At 34.3% G+C, this 15,007-nt stretch overlaps 1 protein-coding gene across 4 annotated transcripts in view; it reads right to left on the reverse strand.

The window, feature by feature from the left end:
* PTBP3 (polypyrimidine tract binding protein 3) overlaps positions 1-15,007 on the reverse strand; it is a 91,626-nt gene that overhangs the window by 13,594 nt on the left and 63,025 nt on the right. For all 4 annotated transcript variants that reach the window (XM_019966723.2, XM_019966724.2, XM_070795282.1 and 1 more), the window contains 3 exons: positions 14,864-14,974; positions 13,231-13,405; positions 3,024-3,101 (listed from right to left, as the gene is read on the reverse strand). In XM_019966723.2, coding sequence (XP_019822282.2) covers positions 3,024-3,101; positions 13,231-13,405; positions 14,864-14,974 — 364 coding nt within the window. The remainder of the gene's footprint in view (positions 1-3,023; positions 3,102-13,230; positions 13,406-14,863; positions 14,975-15,007) is intronic.

Genomic DNA, 15,007 nt, shown 5'->3' on the forward strand with positions numbered 1-15,007 from the left:
CCCAAAAAACCAGAGTCTGCCTACTTTATTGCTTTGTGCTCTCACCTCTGACTTTACTAGGGGCTGTCCCCTACCACCATCTCTCTCTCTCTGTGTCAAAGAGTTAACTTACAGCTCCAATTAATAAAGTTCCTGGGCAATTAGGAGTGTTTAAATCCAAACCCCTCTGATGGCTCTCTAACTCGCCTGACAAGTTTACCCGGACTCCTGCAGCTATGCATACGATTGTTTACAGTCTCCTAGCCTCCAGAGGCACGGGAAGCTTAAGATATTCAAATAGCTTAGAGCCTCTCAGAGAGTTAAAAACTGTCAGAATAAACTAGTAAAGGATTTCATTGATGAGTCAATGCTTGTTGCCAAGTTTTCACATCCCCTGAATTGTATCCTTGAATATGTATCAATTAATAGTGGGTATGTAGAAAAAATAAGTAGTGGCCTTGGTGTTAGTTAGTTAGTTAGTTAGTTAGACCCTTAAGGTAATAAATTCTTTCTTTGTTGTAAACCCATTACACATCCGCCCTATAGGAATGCAATTTTATCTTTGGAAGATGGTGCCAAACCTTGAAATAATTACTCTTAGAGAAAATAAGTCTTTGTTGATAAGTCCTTGTCAAGAGTCATAAAATGTTAGTAGGCCTTCTGGCCAGAAGATGATGTAAATCACCTAAACCATTTGTATACGATACATTTGCAGGAAAGAAACCTTGGTTTTTGATAAGAACCAAAGACTGCTGACTTTGCATCCCCTATTATCCTCTATGTGTAACTTAGGGTATAAAAGCCCCTGTTAAAAATAAAGCTACGGGCCTTGTTCACCAGCGCTTGGTCTCCCCATGTCATTCTTCCCTTTAACTTCCAGCTGAGTCTCCATCTGGAGCGCGGAACCCACCACGCTTACTAATCATGCCTGGGCTTTTAAGACCCACTCGAGAAGGAGTCTAGGGTGAGACACCTTCCGCTATTCGAGAGGGCGCCTGCGGCCTACGTAAGTGGTGCAAACTTCTTGTCTTGAAGTTTTATTGGTCTCCCGCGTAAACCAAGCTACTCAGCTTCTTTTCTCCACTGAATTTTCCTACTGAGCTATCCTCATTCTATTGTTCTCTATATCTCTAATTAGCATATAAATAGTCGCCTAGGCCGTCTCTCCTTCGAATACCCTGGATCAGCTGGGGCTGGTCCCCGGCACTTCTATTTCTTGAAATAGATATATTCCAATACATTTCTCTAAAGCAGATGAATTTTTATATTGACTTCTACCATTAAATCATATATATGTGTGTGTGTGTGTGTTTATATATATACATTTTAAAAGCCCTTCAGCAGAAGTCACATATATGCAAGCTAGGTAGTAATGCATGTTCTAAAACTGGACTGTGGTAATGACTGTACATCTCTGTAAATTTATTAAAAAATCACTGGGTTGTACATCTAAAACAGGTAAACTGTATACATATATTCTGCATGGGGAAAAAAACATTTTGTAACCTTGTAAAACATTATTACCATCAACAACAAATTTATGGAATTCAATATGCTTTTGGAGCAAGAATTTTCAGAGCTCTCTATTCCCTTAGATACTGCAGAAGCTACTGAAAGCCCTATGATACTGGAATATTGACACTACATACAATACATAAAACACTACACTTCCTCATAAGGTCCAACCATTTGTATGCTCAGCTTAAAAACTATATAAGATAAAATTCCAAGCTGATGTAAAATGAGCCAATTCTTTAAGGTATTGATTCTTTAAGTTCAAAATTCCTTATAATAGAGTCTGGCCACTTCATCACAAATCATGTGTGTGCATATACCCCCTATCACACCTGGAAAGCCTTATCAACTCAGGAGCCCTCTTTATGCAGTTTTTTCCTCTTTTTTACCATCTACTACAGTGTCTTATAGATACAGCATGTCAAAAAAATATCTAAAATGAAGAAACCATATATCACTACCTCCAAATGTGTAACTCTTGGGATCTTCAAATACATAAACACAATGTATAATGCCTTCATTTTAATGAGATAGATAAGATCACTCACTAATTAAACATATGTTAAAATGTCTTAAAACGACCAAATATCCTAAAAAATAAATCTCAACCTTTTAAATCACTTTCTTTTTAGTTAACTTCATCCTCTCTCCTGAAGAGAAGAGTTACAATTCCCAGACTTAGAAAGGGAGGATACTAAGATCATTGTCAGAAAGGAGCTATGCTGCAGTTTAAGATAGTTCTATTCACAGATCAGCTGGACGCTATAAAGGTAGTATGTAGACTAGACTTAACACTGCATCACTCTTCCAACCATCCACCTCAATTATTTTCTTTCAGCACAAAACCATAAAGTATTTTTTCTTATTATCAAATTCATTTTATTATTTGGAAGAGTCAGAGTCATTATCAAAGTATTAACTGATTGTTCTCTCTCTTAATTATTTTCATTAGCTGAAGAAAAAAATGTGTATACATGTATTTTTTTTCTGAAATAAAACAGCATGCATATCCTCTATAGTAATCTTCCAAACCCATTAATTTTTTTTTAAAAAGTACTTACAGATAAAATAGTCAATGTTTATTCATTCAAATGTTTGCTGTCTGCATATTAAGTACTGAATGTCATTAAAGGCAGAAGGACACAAAGATAAGTAAGACAGAAGTCTGTTTAACATGTAATTGAGCTGCTTATCAGCAAGCAGCTCATCTATTTTATATAATAACCAAAGAGATAAACCTAAGGTTATTTAATATAGTCAACCTATAGTTATCTGGGCCAATGGCAAGTATAAATGATGCAGAACAGATAATAGAATTTTAGTGTTGAGAAGGAAACCAGAGAGAATTATTTATAAACACAAGGAAGCTGTACAATCGTCTATTGTCCATGAGCCACTTCCATGATTGATATACGTAATGCTTTTTTGGTAAATCCTTCAAACATGGTCATATCTTTCATTTTGATAAGTTCTAGAATATATAAACCATCATTAAGAAATCATTTCAACTTCATCTTTAAAAGAGTCACCTGTAGCTTGAGGAAATCCAATAGCGGGGGCAAATCCAGCAGCCCCTGCATATGGTGAGGAAATGATTCCTGGTGCACCTAATGGGGAAGAGAAGCTGAAATAAATACACTACCTTCTATAAAGAGGGTTATCAACACAATAAAATGGCCATATGAGAGTATATTGTTGACAAAGAGATTCTAACACGGAGTAAAGATTTGTCCAACAGATGATCCTTGCTGTGTTGTATAAGAGCCTCTGCCACTTCTGGAGGCTAATCCCTTTCAACTGGGTTCAAGGTTCAAGACTACAGCTAGAATGTTATTAGTATTTCATTCTGAGTTATTAGTTTGCTACTTACTTTTAGTTTATCTGGTTTTGTTATTTAGGTTGATATTCCTGCCCTTATTTAGAGCACTGTTTCTATGTAAAAATCATCAAATATTCACTAAACGATACTGTACTGCTGGGGTACTGTGCTGATAAAAAGAAATATGAAATAAAAATCCTTGCCTTTGAGAGGCTTTACAAACTAAAATTATGAATTATAGAAGATTCACATGCTGAGGATCTAGAGGTTTAAATACAAATATACTGCAAGTGGTCTAAGAAGAAGGGATTGCAAAGACTCTCTGGGACTGTCTGAAGGCTTCTCAGGAAGTAAAACTTGAACTGGACATTAAGTGAAAAGCAGTGCTTAGTGTGTACCAGATGCCAAACAAAGGCTGATATTCCTTCTCCATTTAGAAGCCTGGCGACTGTGCACCATCAACAAATACAGGAGTTAGCTCTAAATGGTGGAATCATTATTACTAAGAAAACAATTTGATTTAGGACAAATTAAGGTCGAGGTGATACTAAGACATTCAAATGGCAATGCCACAAGTGGAAATGAGGGGGTAAACTCGGAATTTCTAACTATTACAAGATACAGATTTGTAAATCATCTATATAGAAATAAATGTAAAAGCCATATGAAGAAGAACTCCACTAAAAATTCAGGGCACAAGACAAGAAATGAAGGAAGCTAAAAAGAGAGCCTGGGAGTATCAGGACACTTAAGTGGAAGACGAGCATTCTAAGGAAAAGAGACAGAGAACAGCCTCAGAAAACAAAACAATGAATCACAGTCCCTCAGGATCCAGAGACGGAATTTCAGGGAGAGGGTTCAGTGAAAGTCAGGGAGAGTGAGAAACATAAACGGGAAGCAATAGTTTAGAGCAATAGTGAGAAGCTAGACTGTACGAGTCAAAGGGAGGGATTTGGTGTTTTTTTTTAATGATAGGGTGATATGCATATTTATAGGAAGTATGTAGGCTGAATTTTCCAGAGAAGTTAAAAGATCACGTAAGTTTATTCTCTTCATTAAAGAGAATTATTTAACAGAATTTGTTAAATATGTGCTATGACTTATTAAAATAATTCAAGAAAACATAGTTATAAAGAGACTTCAGGGACAGAGCTAGCAGAGAGAACTGACAATAAATGAAGACACAAAAATGAGAACGGACAGAGTGATGAAATAAGAGAAATATCACTGAAAGCACATTAGGAGGCAAGCACCCCTCTGGCGCTAAGGAAGCACTAAGTAACACATACAAGAATCTCTGCCCTTGCTCAACTTATATTCAAGTAGGCTGAAGCTCATAGGTAAAATGATTCATTTTCAGAACAAATAACTATTTTAAGGCACAGAGGGAGACTTACCAGAGACACTTCAATATGGATATGAGTTATTATGAAAATTCACACTGGGAAGTTAAACGGAAGAAGAAATATGGTTGTCAAGTATTCACTTGACCCTTCCATCTAACTCTGGCTAGTTATGTGACTTGCAGTGTCTCCTGCAGAACATACATCTGTAGGCAACACCACTGCACTCACATGATAGGAACACACAGACAGTCATGACATAGACTGCTATACAGAAGCGTTAAGAAGCATTACGGGTTTACACCAGTTCTCTGATTTCTTTCACCCTCTGCCATGAGAATGCCACGTCTCAAATGGAGTGGCACCTTCAGCTTGGACCCTCGATCTAAAAGACATGTGAGGGAAGTTTGCAAAAGTTGATTCACAGTTGTTTAAGTGTCAGTTATGTGAGAGGAATAAACGTTAATTACTGTAAATCACAGATTTGTCAGAAAGGGAAGGGAGGTACTTTTAAAACAAAACAAGTCTAATACAAGTGGTTATGGGGGGGGTGCGGTATGAGGCAGAAGATATGCAGTAGGTTTGAGAGAAATGAGGAACATTTTTGATATTAACTCTCTTTGAACATTAAAGAGCAATAAATGAAAGAACTGGCAAACTGTTCCAGGGCCAAATTTTAAGTAACTGTTTCCAAGTACAAGAACATTTGTTAATATTTGACAAAAGAAACATTTGTAAAGTTTCCATAAATCTACATTCCTCAAGTAAGCAGGAACAGAAACATTTTAGCAAATTAACCTGTTAGACATTGGTTTACACAAACTTTAAAGGAAAAGGTTTAAGATTTGAATAGCTATATCACAGGTATTTTACATTTGGAAAATGTATTACCAATAGCAATTAAGGGAATACAAATAGATAACATTTTTACCTATGAAATCAGTTTATCAATGTTTCAGTGTTTCTCAGTGCTATTGTTTATAGTAGCAAACCCTAAAGAAACAAGCTTAATGTCTAAATTGGAGTATTATTATATAAATTATGAGTCACTAGACAAAATAGAGACATTTAAAACATTACAAACAATATATATTATGGAAAAGAGGTCCAATTATTGTTTTTCAAAAATGTGGATATAGTAGCAGACTAAAGACCAACCTTGTGGCAGATATGTCCAATGAACAGTAAAAAGATCTTTAAAAAAAAAACAAAAAAACCTAACAGCCAACAAGATGATTAAGAGTAACCTGGCTAAAAACCTAACTCTATCAAACAGCTTTGGTTTTATCATCCTCACGCTTAATGGACAAGATGCAAATCCCAATGTTAGCCCAAGAGGAAGGAAGTCAACAGGAGACGTCCATGACATTAATGCAACAGTATAAACCTAAAATAACCCATTCCATTACCTACTCCCCCTGCCTTCAGAAGACTACAAGGAAAGCTGACTTTGTGTCTAACAGAGAAGAGACAAAATAAGTTCTGAAAAGGTCTAACCAAAAGTAAGCTCTCATGCAAATTTTCAGCCTAAATTCACATTTCTTAGGAATTCAAGGGAAAATTAACAAAATTATGGATTTAGACTGAAATGGTCCCAGACACAGATCCTTTGATGTTGCAAACAAGTAAATTCTTTCTGGAAGAACATACCATCTTGAGACTAAGAAGTCTCACAAGTTATTTCCCAAGTAAGTGAATAACTCAAAAAGAAGAAAGTAGAAAAAGAAATATCTAACTGCAGAAAAATAACTGCAAAGACTTCAGACATTGGAATTATCAGATGAGGATTCTAAATAGTATGTTTGGAAAAATAAAAGCTATGCTGAAAAGTCTCTACAAGGCAGATGATACTTAAAAAAAGAATAAAATTTCTAGAAATAAAAAGCACAATTACTCAAATTTAAAATTATAAAACAAGTTTAACAACATATTAGACAAAGGTGAAGAGATCATTAATAAAATGAAAGGCCTTAAGGAATTATTCAGGATGCAGCTCGGAGAGATAAAGGAAAAAACAGGACAGAAAGTTTAAGATACTCAGATCAGAGTAAGAAAATTTAACAGGTCTAGTCAAAATTCCAAAAACTAAGAAAAGAAACAGTGTGAAGATGGCATATGTGGAAAGATCACTTCTAGGACCAGTAAAAGACAACAATCCACCAAATTAAGATGCTTCTAAAGGGTATGTAATAATATATTATGGTAATTTTAACTTCCATTTTGCTGATGACTAGGGATGCTGAGCATCTTTTCATGTGTTTATTGCCACTCATATACCATCTTTTGTAAAATATTTTTTCAAATCTTGTGCCCATTTTTAATGATTTGTTTTCTTATTATTGAGCTGGGAATTCCCTGTATACCTTGATGTAACTAATTTGTTTTCTTCAAGTCTATAAGCTTGCCTTATAGACTTATTTATTGGTTTTGTTTTGGCCATGTCACACTGCATAGCATGTGGGATTCCAATTCCCTGACCAGGGATTAAACTCGTGTCCCCTGCAGTGGAAGCACGCTGAGCCTTAGCTGCTAGACCGCCAGGGAAGTCCCCCTTCCTATGTTTTATTCTACGAGTTTTTTAGGTTTAAGTTTACAGACAGGTCTAAGATCCATTTCAAGTCAATCTGTCAGTATGGTGTGAGATACTAATCAAAATTTATTTTTTCCAATATGGATATCCACCTGTCCAAAAACTACTTGTTGGAAGATTCTCCTTCATTGAATTTTTACACTGGCAATTTTGCTCAAAATCAACTCATCCTATATACGTGGGTGAATTTTAGACTCTATATGCTTCTCTACTGATTTATATATCTATCTTTTCAACACTGTCAAAGTCGTTTGATTACTGCACTTTATGTTAAGTCTTGCATTTATTTCCTTTCACTCTTCTAGATACTTTTCCATTTCTACATAAATTTTAGAAGTTCAATGCATCTTATTAAAGTAAAGAGAAAAAAATTAGAATATTTAGAGAAAGGAGTTAATAAAAGTTGAGTATGAAATGAAGAAACAACAACACTGCATTTGTATATTAGCAACACTATGAAAACCAAATGATGGCTAAAATTTACACTGCATCATTCTAAGCTCTTACGTACATTAGCACATGTAATATTCATCACAACTCTTACCAGTTAAGTATTATTATGTTCATCTCACATATAAAAAGACAGAAGTACAGAGCAGTTAAGCAATTTGCCCAAAATTACACAGATCAAAAAGACTGGTTGAGAATTAGAACCTTAAAAGTATAGCTCTTAGGAATAACTCTAACAAACATATGTAAACATACTTTCACAGGGAAAAGTCGTCAAACTTTACCCAAAGACATTAAAGAATACACAAATGGAGAGGTGCACAATGTTCAAAACCTGGAAGACTCTATTGTAAAGATGTCAATTGTCTTCTAAGTGATTTATAAAGTCAATATAATCTAATCAAAACCCTAAGAGTGCTTTTTTCCCCCTTTGAGGACTTGAAAAGCTGATCCTAAAATTTCTAAGTGTAAATGGTCAAGAACTGCCAAGATCCTCTTGAAGAATAAGAGACTTAACTGTCAGACACTGAGACTGCCGGTAATGACAAAAATAATAAATAGACCATTGGAGCAATGCCCAGAAAACCACTTATGCAAATATTAACCTCCAGTTAATGGTATGTGTTAACAATTCTGAAACTTTCTGTGTATTATAGGATTGAGCAAACGGGTAAATATGTTGAGGCCAATGGAAACTAGATCTCTCATTCCTGAAGAAAGGAAGCACAATATGAAAAACGGTGCTCAATGAGAATCGGAAGTACCAGTTAAATTGGAAGTATCAGTGCTCAATTAGAATTGGAAGTATCAGTGTTTTTTAAAAAACACACACAGAGAAATATATGAAGTACACATACACATCCACTTAAAGTTTCCAGAAGCAATGATACCGTATTATCAATGAGCATATATATATAGTGCCTTAATACTGATTTCCACTAAAGGGAACCAGGGCTCATTGGAGAAATGGCTGACTGCAATGCTAAGGCAGGGAAAGTAAAGAAGATTTGACACATCTTCTGCCAGAAAGTAATGAAGTGTGCATACAATGATGAGGACACGTCAAAAGGCCACAGAAACTTGTATGAAAGGGCTCCCACTGGCCAAATCTGGGATAGTTTGAACATAAAATGAAAAACAATAATATGAAATTACTGCTCATATAATAAGAATTTACAAGTGCATATTAATGTGAAAAAATAAGTAGAATGAATAGTAAATAAGTCATACAGAGCCAATGCACAGTATAATGAATATAGACAGTAATAGTAAAATGATGCAATGGGGTAAGTATCACTTATCCCAGTGATCACACTATACCATGTAAATAGAAAGTAGCACATTATAAACTTACATTCACATAAATGCAGTAAAAATGGATGAATGAATGGAGTGGTAAAAAAAGTCCTTTATAATAAAACCCCAGCTACCAAATCAGGAGGAAAGATGAAATTAGCAAATCACCAATACAGCAACAACCATCACGGTGACAACTATTTTAGGCAATGGATATTAAAGCTGAAGTGTGAAGGACTTCCCTGGAGGTCCAGTGGTTAAGACTTCATCTCCCAATGCAAGCAATCCAAGTTCAGTCCCTGATTGGGGAGCTAAGAACCCACATGCCTCGTGTCCAAAAATCCAAAGCATAAAACGGAATCAATATTGTAACAATCAATAAAAACTTTTAAAATGGATCACATCAAATAAAAATCTTCAAAAAGAAAAAAACAACTAAAGGGTGAAAAGTGGTAAGAAACAGGCTGTTTATATAGTCTCAACATATCTTCCCTACAAAAAAGTGTTTTTAATTATAAAGAGGAAAAAAGTAAGACAACTGGAAGAAACCACCTTAAGTGATCAAAGTTAACATCACCACGAATAGGATAAACTGGCAGCAATCCTGATGTAATGAAACGAGAAAGACACAACATTATTTCAGCCAAAAACCCAGACACACATATTGGGATACATTCTATTAAATACTCAACCCTGAACTCTTCAAAAACTTAAAGGTCATAAAAGACAAAGAATGAGGAAATGTTTCAAATTAAAGGCCTCCACAAGACATGACAAATAAATTAACCTGATACTGGTTTGGATCCCTACTAGAAAAACATTTTCTCATAAAGAACATTATTTTCACAACTGGCAAAATTTTTAAAAGATCTATGGATTAGATAATGGTATCATATGAATGTTAATTTTCTGATTTTGTTATTTACATAAGAATGTCCTTGTTCTTAGAAAATATACAATGAGTATTTAGAAGGGACATCATGCCTGCAACTTACTTTTTTCTTTTTACTGCAACTTATTTTCCAATGACTCAGAGGAAGAAAAATACCACACACACACACACACAAAGAGAGATGATAAAGTAAATGTGGTGTGATGTTAATAATCAGAGAATCTGAAGGATGCAGGAGATTCTTTCAACTATTTCTGTAACTTGAAATACTGCAACAGTCACTAAAATACTACACACTTTAAAATTTCTAAGTGTTTATATTTATAATGTCAAAGTAACAAAGGATTTTTTAAAACATGACACAAAAACACAAACATAAAGGGTATGGCAAGTAAATTCGGCCATATAAAAATACCATGAAGAGAATGAACCAAAAAGCCAAAACTGATAGAAACTATTTGCAACACATAAAACCAACAAAAAGACTAGTGTCTAGGATATTAAAGAATTCCTACAAATAAACAAGAAATGACAAGAAACTAAATATAAAAACAGGCAAAAGAATTAACAGAAAATTCATAAAGAAGAATGGCCAACAAACATAAGTTTAACCTCATTGATAATTAGGAAAATTTCAAAGCAGCACTGTTCATAATGGCCTCAAACTAAAATAACCCAAGTGTCTATCAGTAGTAGCACAGATAAACCAACTATAATATATTCATACAGTGGAAATCTATACACTTGACAATGTTGAAAATGGATAAGCAAGAGCCATATATGTGAACATAGATGAATCAAAAAGGAAAACAGTGTGCTTCCATTTAAATAAACTTCTAAATATAGGAGAAAAATCTCTAGCACTTAGGGCTGCATAATGAGTAGTAAAAAAAACAAAACCAAACCACAGGAGAAAAGCAAAAAAGCAAAAGCAGGACTACCATCAAAAATTTGAGACTACAGATATATTGGAGCAGGAGAATGGGAACACAATAAACGAGAGGGGTACAAATGGTGCTTCCACAGTATGTGTATACATTTTATTTCTTAATCTGGGTAATATGGATATTTAAAACTGTACTCAGGGGCTTCCTTGGTGGCTCAGTGGTAAAGAATCTGCCTGCCAATGCAGGAGGATCTTTGATATAGGAAGGTCCCACATGTCATGGAACAACTAAGCCCGTGGGACACAACTATTGAGTCTGTGCTCTAGAACCCAAGAGTCACAACTACTGAAGCCCACACGCCCTAGAGCTCATGCTCTGCAACAAGGGGATCCACCCCAGCTAGAGACCAGACTCTGGCTCGCTGCAGCTAGCGCAGCCATAACTAACTAAATGAAATTAGTAGAATAATGTTAAACATTTCATGAAAAATAAAAAAAAAAATTAAAAAACTATATTCACATATTTTTACAAGCTTTTCTATTAATATAATATAATACATCTCTAAAACAGATCAGGAAGACCCCAGAATGCTTACAACTTAGCTCTAAGAACCTGAAAGGGTAATCTTTAAAAGAAAGAACAGCTAGGTAAGTAAGGAACAGAGACCTGGAAGTGTAGCATTTTCAAAGCCAAGAGAAAAAAAAAGAGGGAATAGTGAACCATGTCAAATATTTGTGAGAGGCAGAGTAAAGTTTCATACAACACCTAAAGGTATTGTTCTCTGTTTGATAAATTACTTATCTTACAATGTACATACTATTTGCAATGACAAAGGACTTATTAACACAATAAGAAAGGATAGCAACATTTTGATATTTTATATTCAGAAACCAAAATTCTTAATTGTATTTTTAAAGTGTCCTCCTCCCACAATGCAGAACATCAATTACACCAACAGTATGTATTCAATTACTGGAATATGTGCAGTTCTGCACCTGATAGCCAAGCTTTGGCAAACCTGAATGACAGCCCCAGTTCCTATCACTTGCTATTAAAATGCTAATTACAAAGACCTTTGGCTCTGCCAAGTTGTACATATGAGTAGAGGCTGATAACAAATACAGCCCCCTTCAGTATCTACAAGGGATTGGTTCCAGGACACTCCCAGCCCCCTCAAGGATGCTCAAGTCCCTTTATAAAATGGCACACAGTATGTGCATATAATCTCTGCACATCCTCCTGAATACTTGAAATCATCTCTAAATTGCTTATAATACCTAATATGTTGTAAATGCTATGTAAATAGTTGTAAAGACAATGTAAATAGTTGCTGGTACAAGGCAAATTCAAATTTTGCTTTTTGGAACTTTATGAAACTTTTTTTTTCTCCAATTATTTTTGATCTGCGGTTTGTTGAATCCACAGATGCCAAACCTGTAGACATGGAAGGCCAAATGTATAAAACACAAAAACTTGGTTAGACTAAAACAGAAACTTTAACAATTCAGGGACATGAACTGAACAATCCACTTGACTTTTTTCAGTTATAAATAATAAAAAGCTTTTATTTTAAATTTACTGTTTTCTAGAAAATTTGGACAACTATTTGGCTAAGGATTCTTTTTTCTCACCTGTAAAATGAAGATAAACTAAATACCACTTAAAGTCTCAATTAATATTTTATGGTGTCATCTGGCAAAGAAAAATCAATCACAAAGGGTAATAAAATTTAATACCTTATCTAAATAATAAACCACATTTGAGTGCTGCAAAGCCAAAAAGTACATTAACCTAGTGATATATATTCAACTAGGCTATTCACTACTTTTCCTTTTACATAAAGGTTTACTTCAAAAGTTTAGATTACTGAGACCTGATCTTAAATAAAAGAAGGAAGCTCTTCAAAGCAACATTAGCATGAGTAATGCAGAGGATTGTATTTTTATTAGTGCAAAAATGCAATTTCACACAAATTTAGCGTAATGACGAAAAGTTCTGATGTTTAAAAAACAAAATCCTCTTCTCTGAATAAAGAAAGAACATACTACCAATTCAGGCTCTTGTTTTAAAATATCACTACTTTAAAAAGGAGAAGTATTTCTCTCAAGAGCACTTAGGTCAATATTCTGCTGGCTATAAATCAACTTGTTTAAACCAATGGTAATATATAAGACTATTAAATCCAGACAAATGGTTGTATGGTTTATAAAGAATGAGCAATATTCTTTAATTAATGGTAGAAAATAAATTCAATTTTAGGTATCCACTTGTTTTTGACAACTAATAGAATCTACTAATATTAAGATTCAGTTAATGAAGACATTTTTGTTCCATGAGTCTCCTTTTTCTCCTGAAATCCTGAGAGAATCCAAGAAGAAATCATCTGACATATATGGATTAACAAATTAAACTTGTAACTTCAGAAAACTTGTTCTACGACCCAAAACAGAACTACTCACCAAAAGCAGCAGCCATAGGGGGTTCAAGGGATGGCTGGCCATCACCAGTGGGAAGGTCTAAGCGAGTGAAGTCTCTGCTTTTGTCATTATTATATTTCACATTAAGGCTGGTGAGCTTGGAGAAGTCAATACGCAGAGTGCAGCATGCATTATAGATATTCTGGCCATCCAGAGCCTAAAGCATGTAAGAAAGGGACTGATGTTTTGCAAGACAACAATAAATCAAGTAGCCTCTACTTTGACAAAAAGTGGCAATCAGGCATAAAGCAGAGAGGACTAAACTAAAAGCCAAAGAATTGTATTTCCTTTTACCTTTATCACTAACTGTGTGAGCCTAAGAGAGAAAATGAAAACTCTATTTCTCAATTTTTTCTTTGGTAAAGTGAAAATTTCTATTTTATCCATGGTAAGATAAGTGGAAGAGGAGAACTGTATAAGCTTGAAAAACTATAATACATTATTGTACACTACTAATTATGATTATGATTATTTTAAAATGTTTAAATATATTTAACATTTCATCTTAATTTATATTAGTGTAGTTTATATAGGTTAAGATGATATAAAGTCTTTGTAAATGGTACTTGTCAGAACCACAATATGTGAAACAGTATCAACCACTTTTTTTTGTTGTTGTTGTAAATTTATTTTCTTTGAGTAACAAGATTGAGGGAAGTTTTAAGTCAGAGTAGATACAAGACCAAAAATTAGCAATCTCTTCTTTCACAATGATAAGATCTTCTGAAGGGATATTTATAGCTACTAATGACTTCCACAAACACTTGAATTTACAAAAAATAGATATCAGAAACTAAAACACAAAAAATAAAACAAAAAATACGTGTACTAAAAAACGCTTACTTATCATAACCATTACTGACGAGTATGCCATCGTAAAGGTACAGAACAATACATGCAGGTAGAGGACGCAGCAAATACCACGGTCATTCCTAGTCAAGAGCCAGACACTACGTGACACGCACAGTGTGCCCACCTCAGTCTCCATCTTCGGGAAAAATTAGAAATGCTTCAGACACTGATACAAGATAGAATTGGAGTTAGGGATAGATCTCAGTAGGAGATGGATCAAACATAACCAAACTAAAGGTGAAGTTTTATGTTTTGTCAAAAGACAAGCACTTGTGTGCCAAAAACAAGACAGTATGAATTGAAAGCAGCATATTTCCTAAGACTTAATGTCTGTCAATTTAGAGCTCAATGAGATTCAACAGTGAATATGGTTGCAAAAATACAGAAATCAATCAATCTTTGGCTCACTTAATAGAAGTAAATGAGGGCACTAGAGCAAAGATAATTCTATTCTATTAGTTAGATTATATCAGGAGAACTTTGTGCAACTCTAGACTTCAAATATGACAAACAGAAATGAGTCCCAGAAATATAAGAAATGATAAGGGATTTGAAACCATTTCATATGAAGAAAGAAGTAGTTTTTAGACTATAAAAAGAGCAAAAGGAACAGTACATTTAAAAATGATAAATTAGTTTGTATATTTTTTACAATTAAAAAAAAAACATAGTAAACTATAGCACAGGAGAAGACATGATGACCTTTGGTATCACTAAAGTGACTATAATAACAAGTGAAAAATGAAACAAAGATCATAATTACCATTTTGGCATAATGTGCATTCAATGGGTCAGCATACTGAAGCAAGGCTTGAAACTGATTATTCTTTGTAAAGGTGATAATCTTTAAGACTGTGCCAAATTTAGAAAATATCTGGAAAAAAGTTCACATTAGGTTAAATTTAAG

The sequence above is a fragment of the Bos indicus genome, chromosome 8 (genome assembly GCF_029378745.1).
Source record: "Bos indicus isolate NIAB-ARS_2022 breed Sahiwal x Tharparkar chromosome 8, NIAB-ARS_B.indTharparkar_mat_pri_1.0, whole genome shotgun sequence".
NCBI classification, from domain to species: Eukaryota; Metazoa; Chordata; class Mammalia; order Artiodactyla; family Bovidae; genus Bos; species Bos indicus.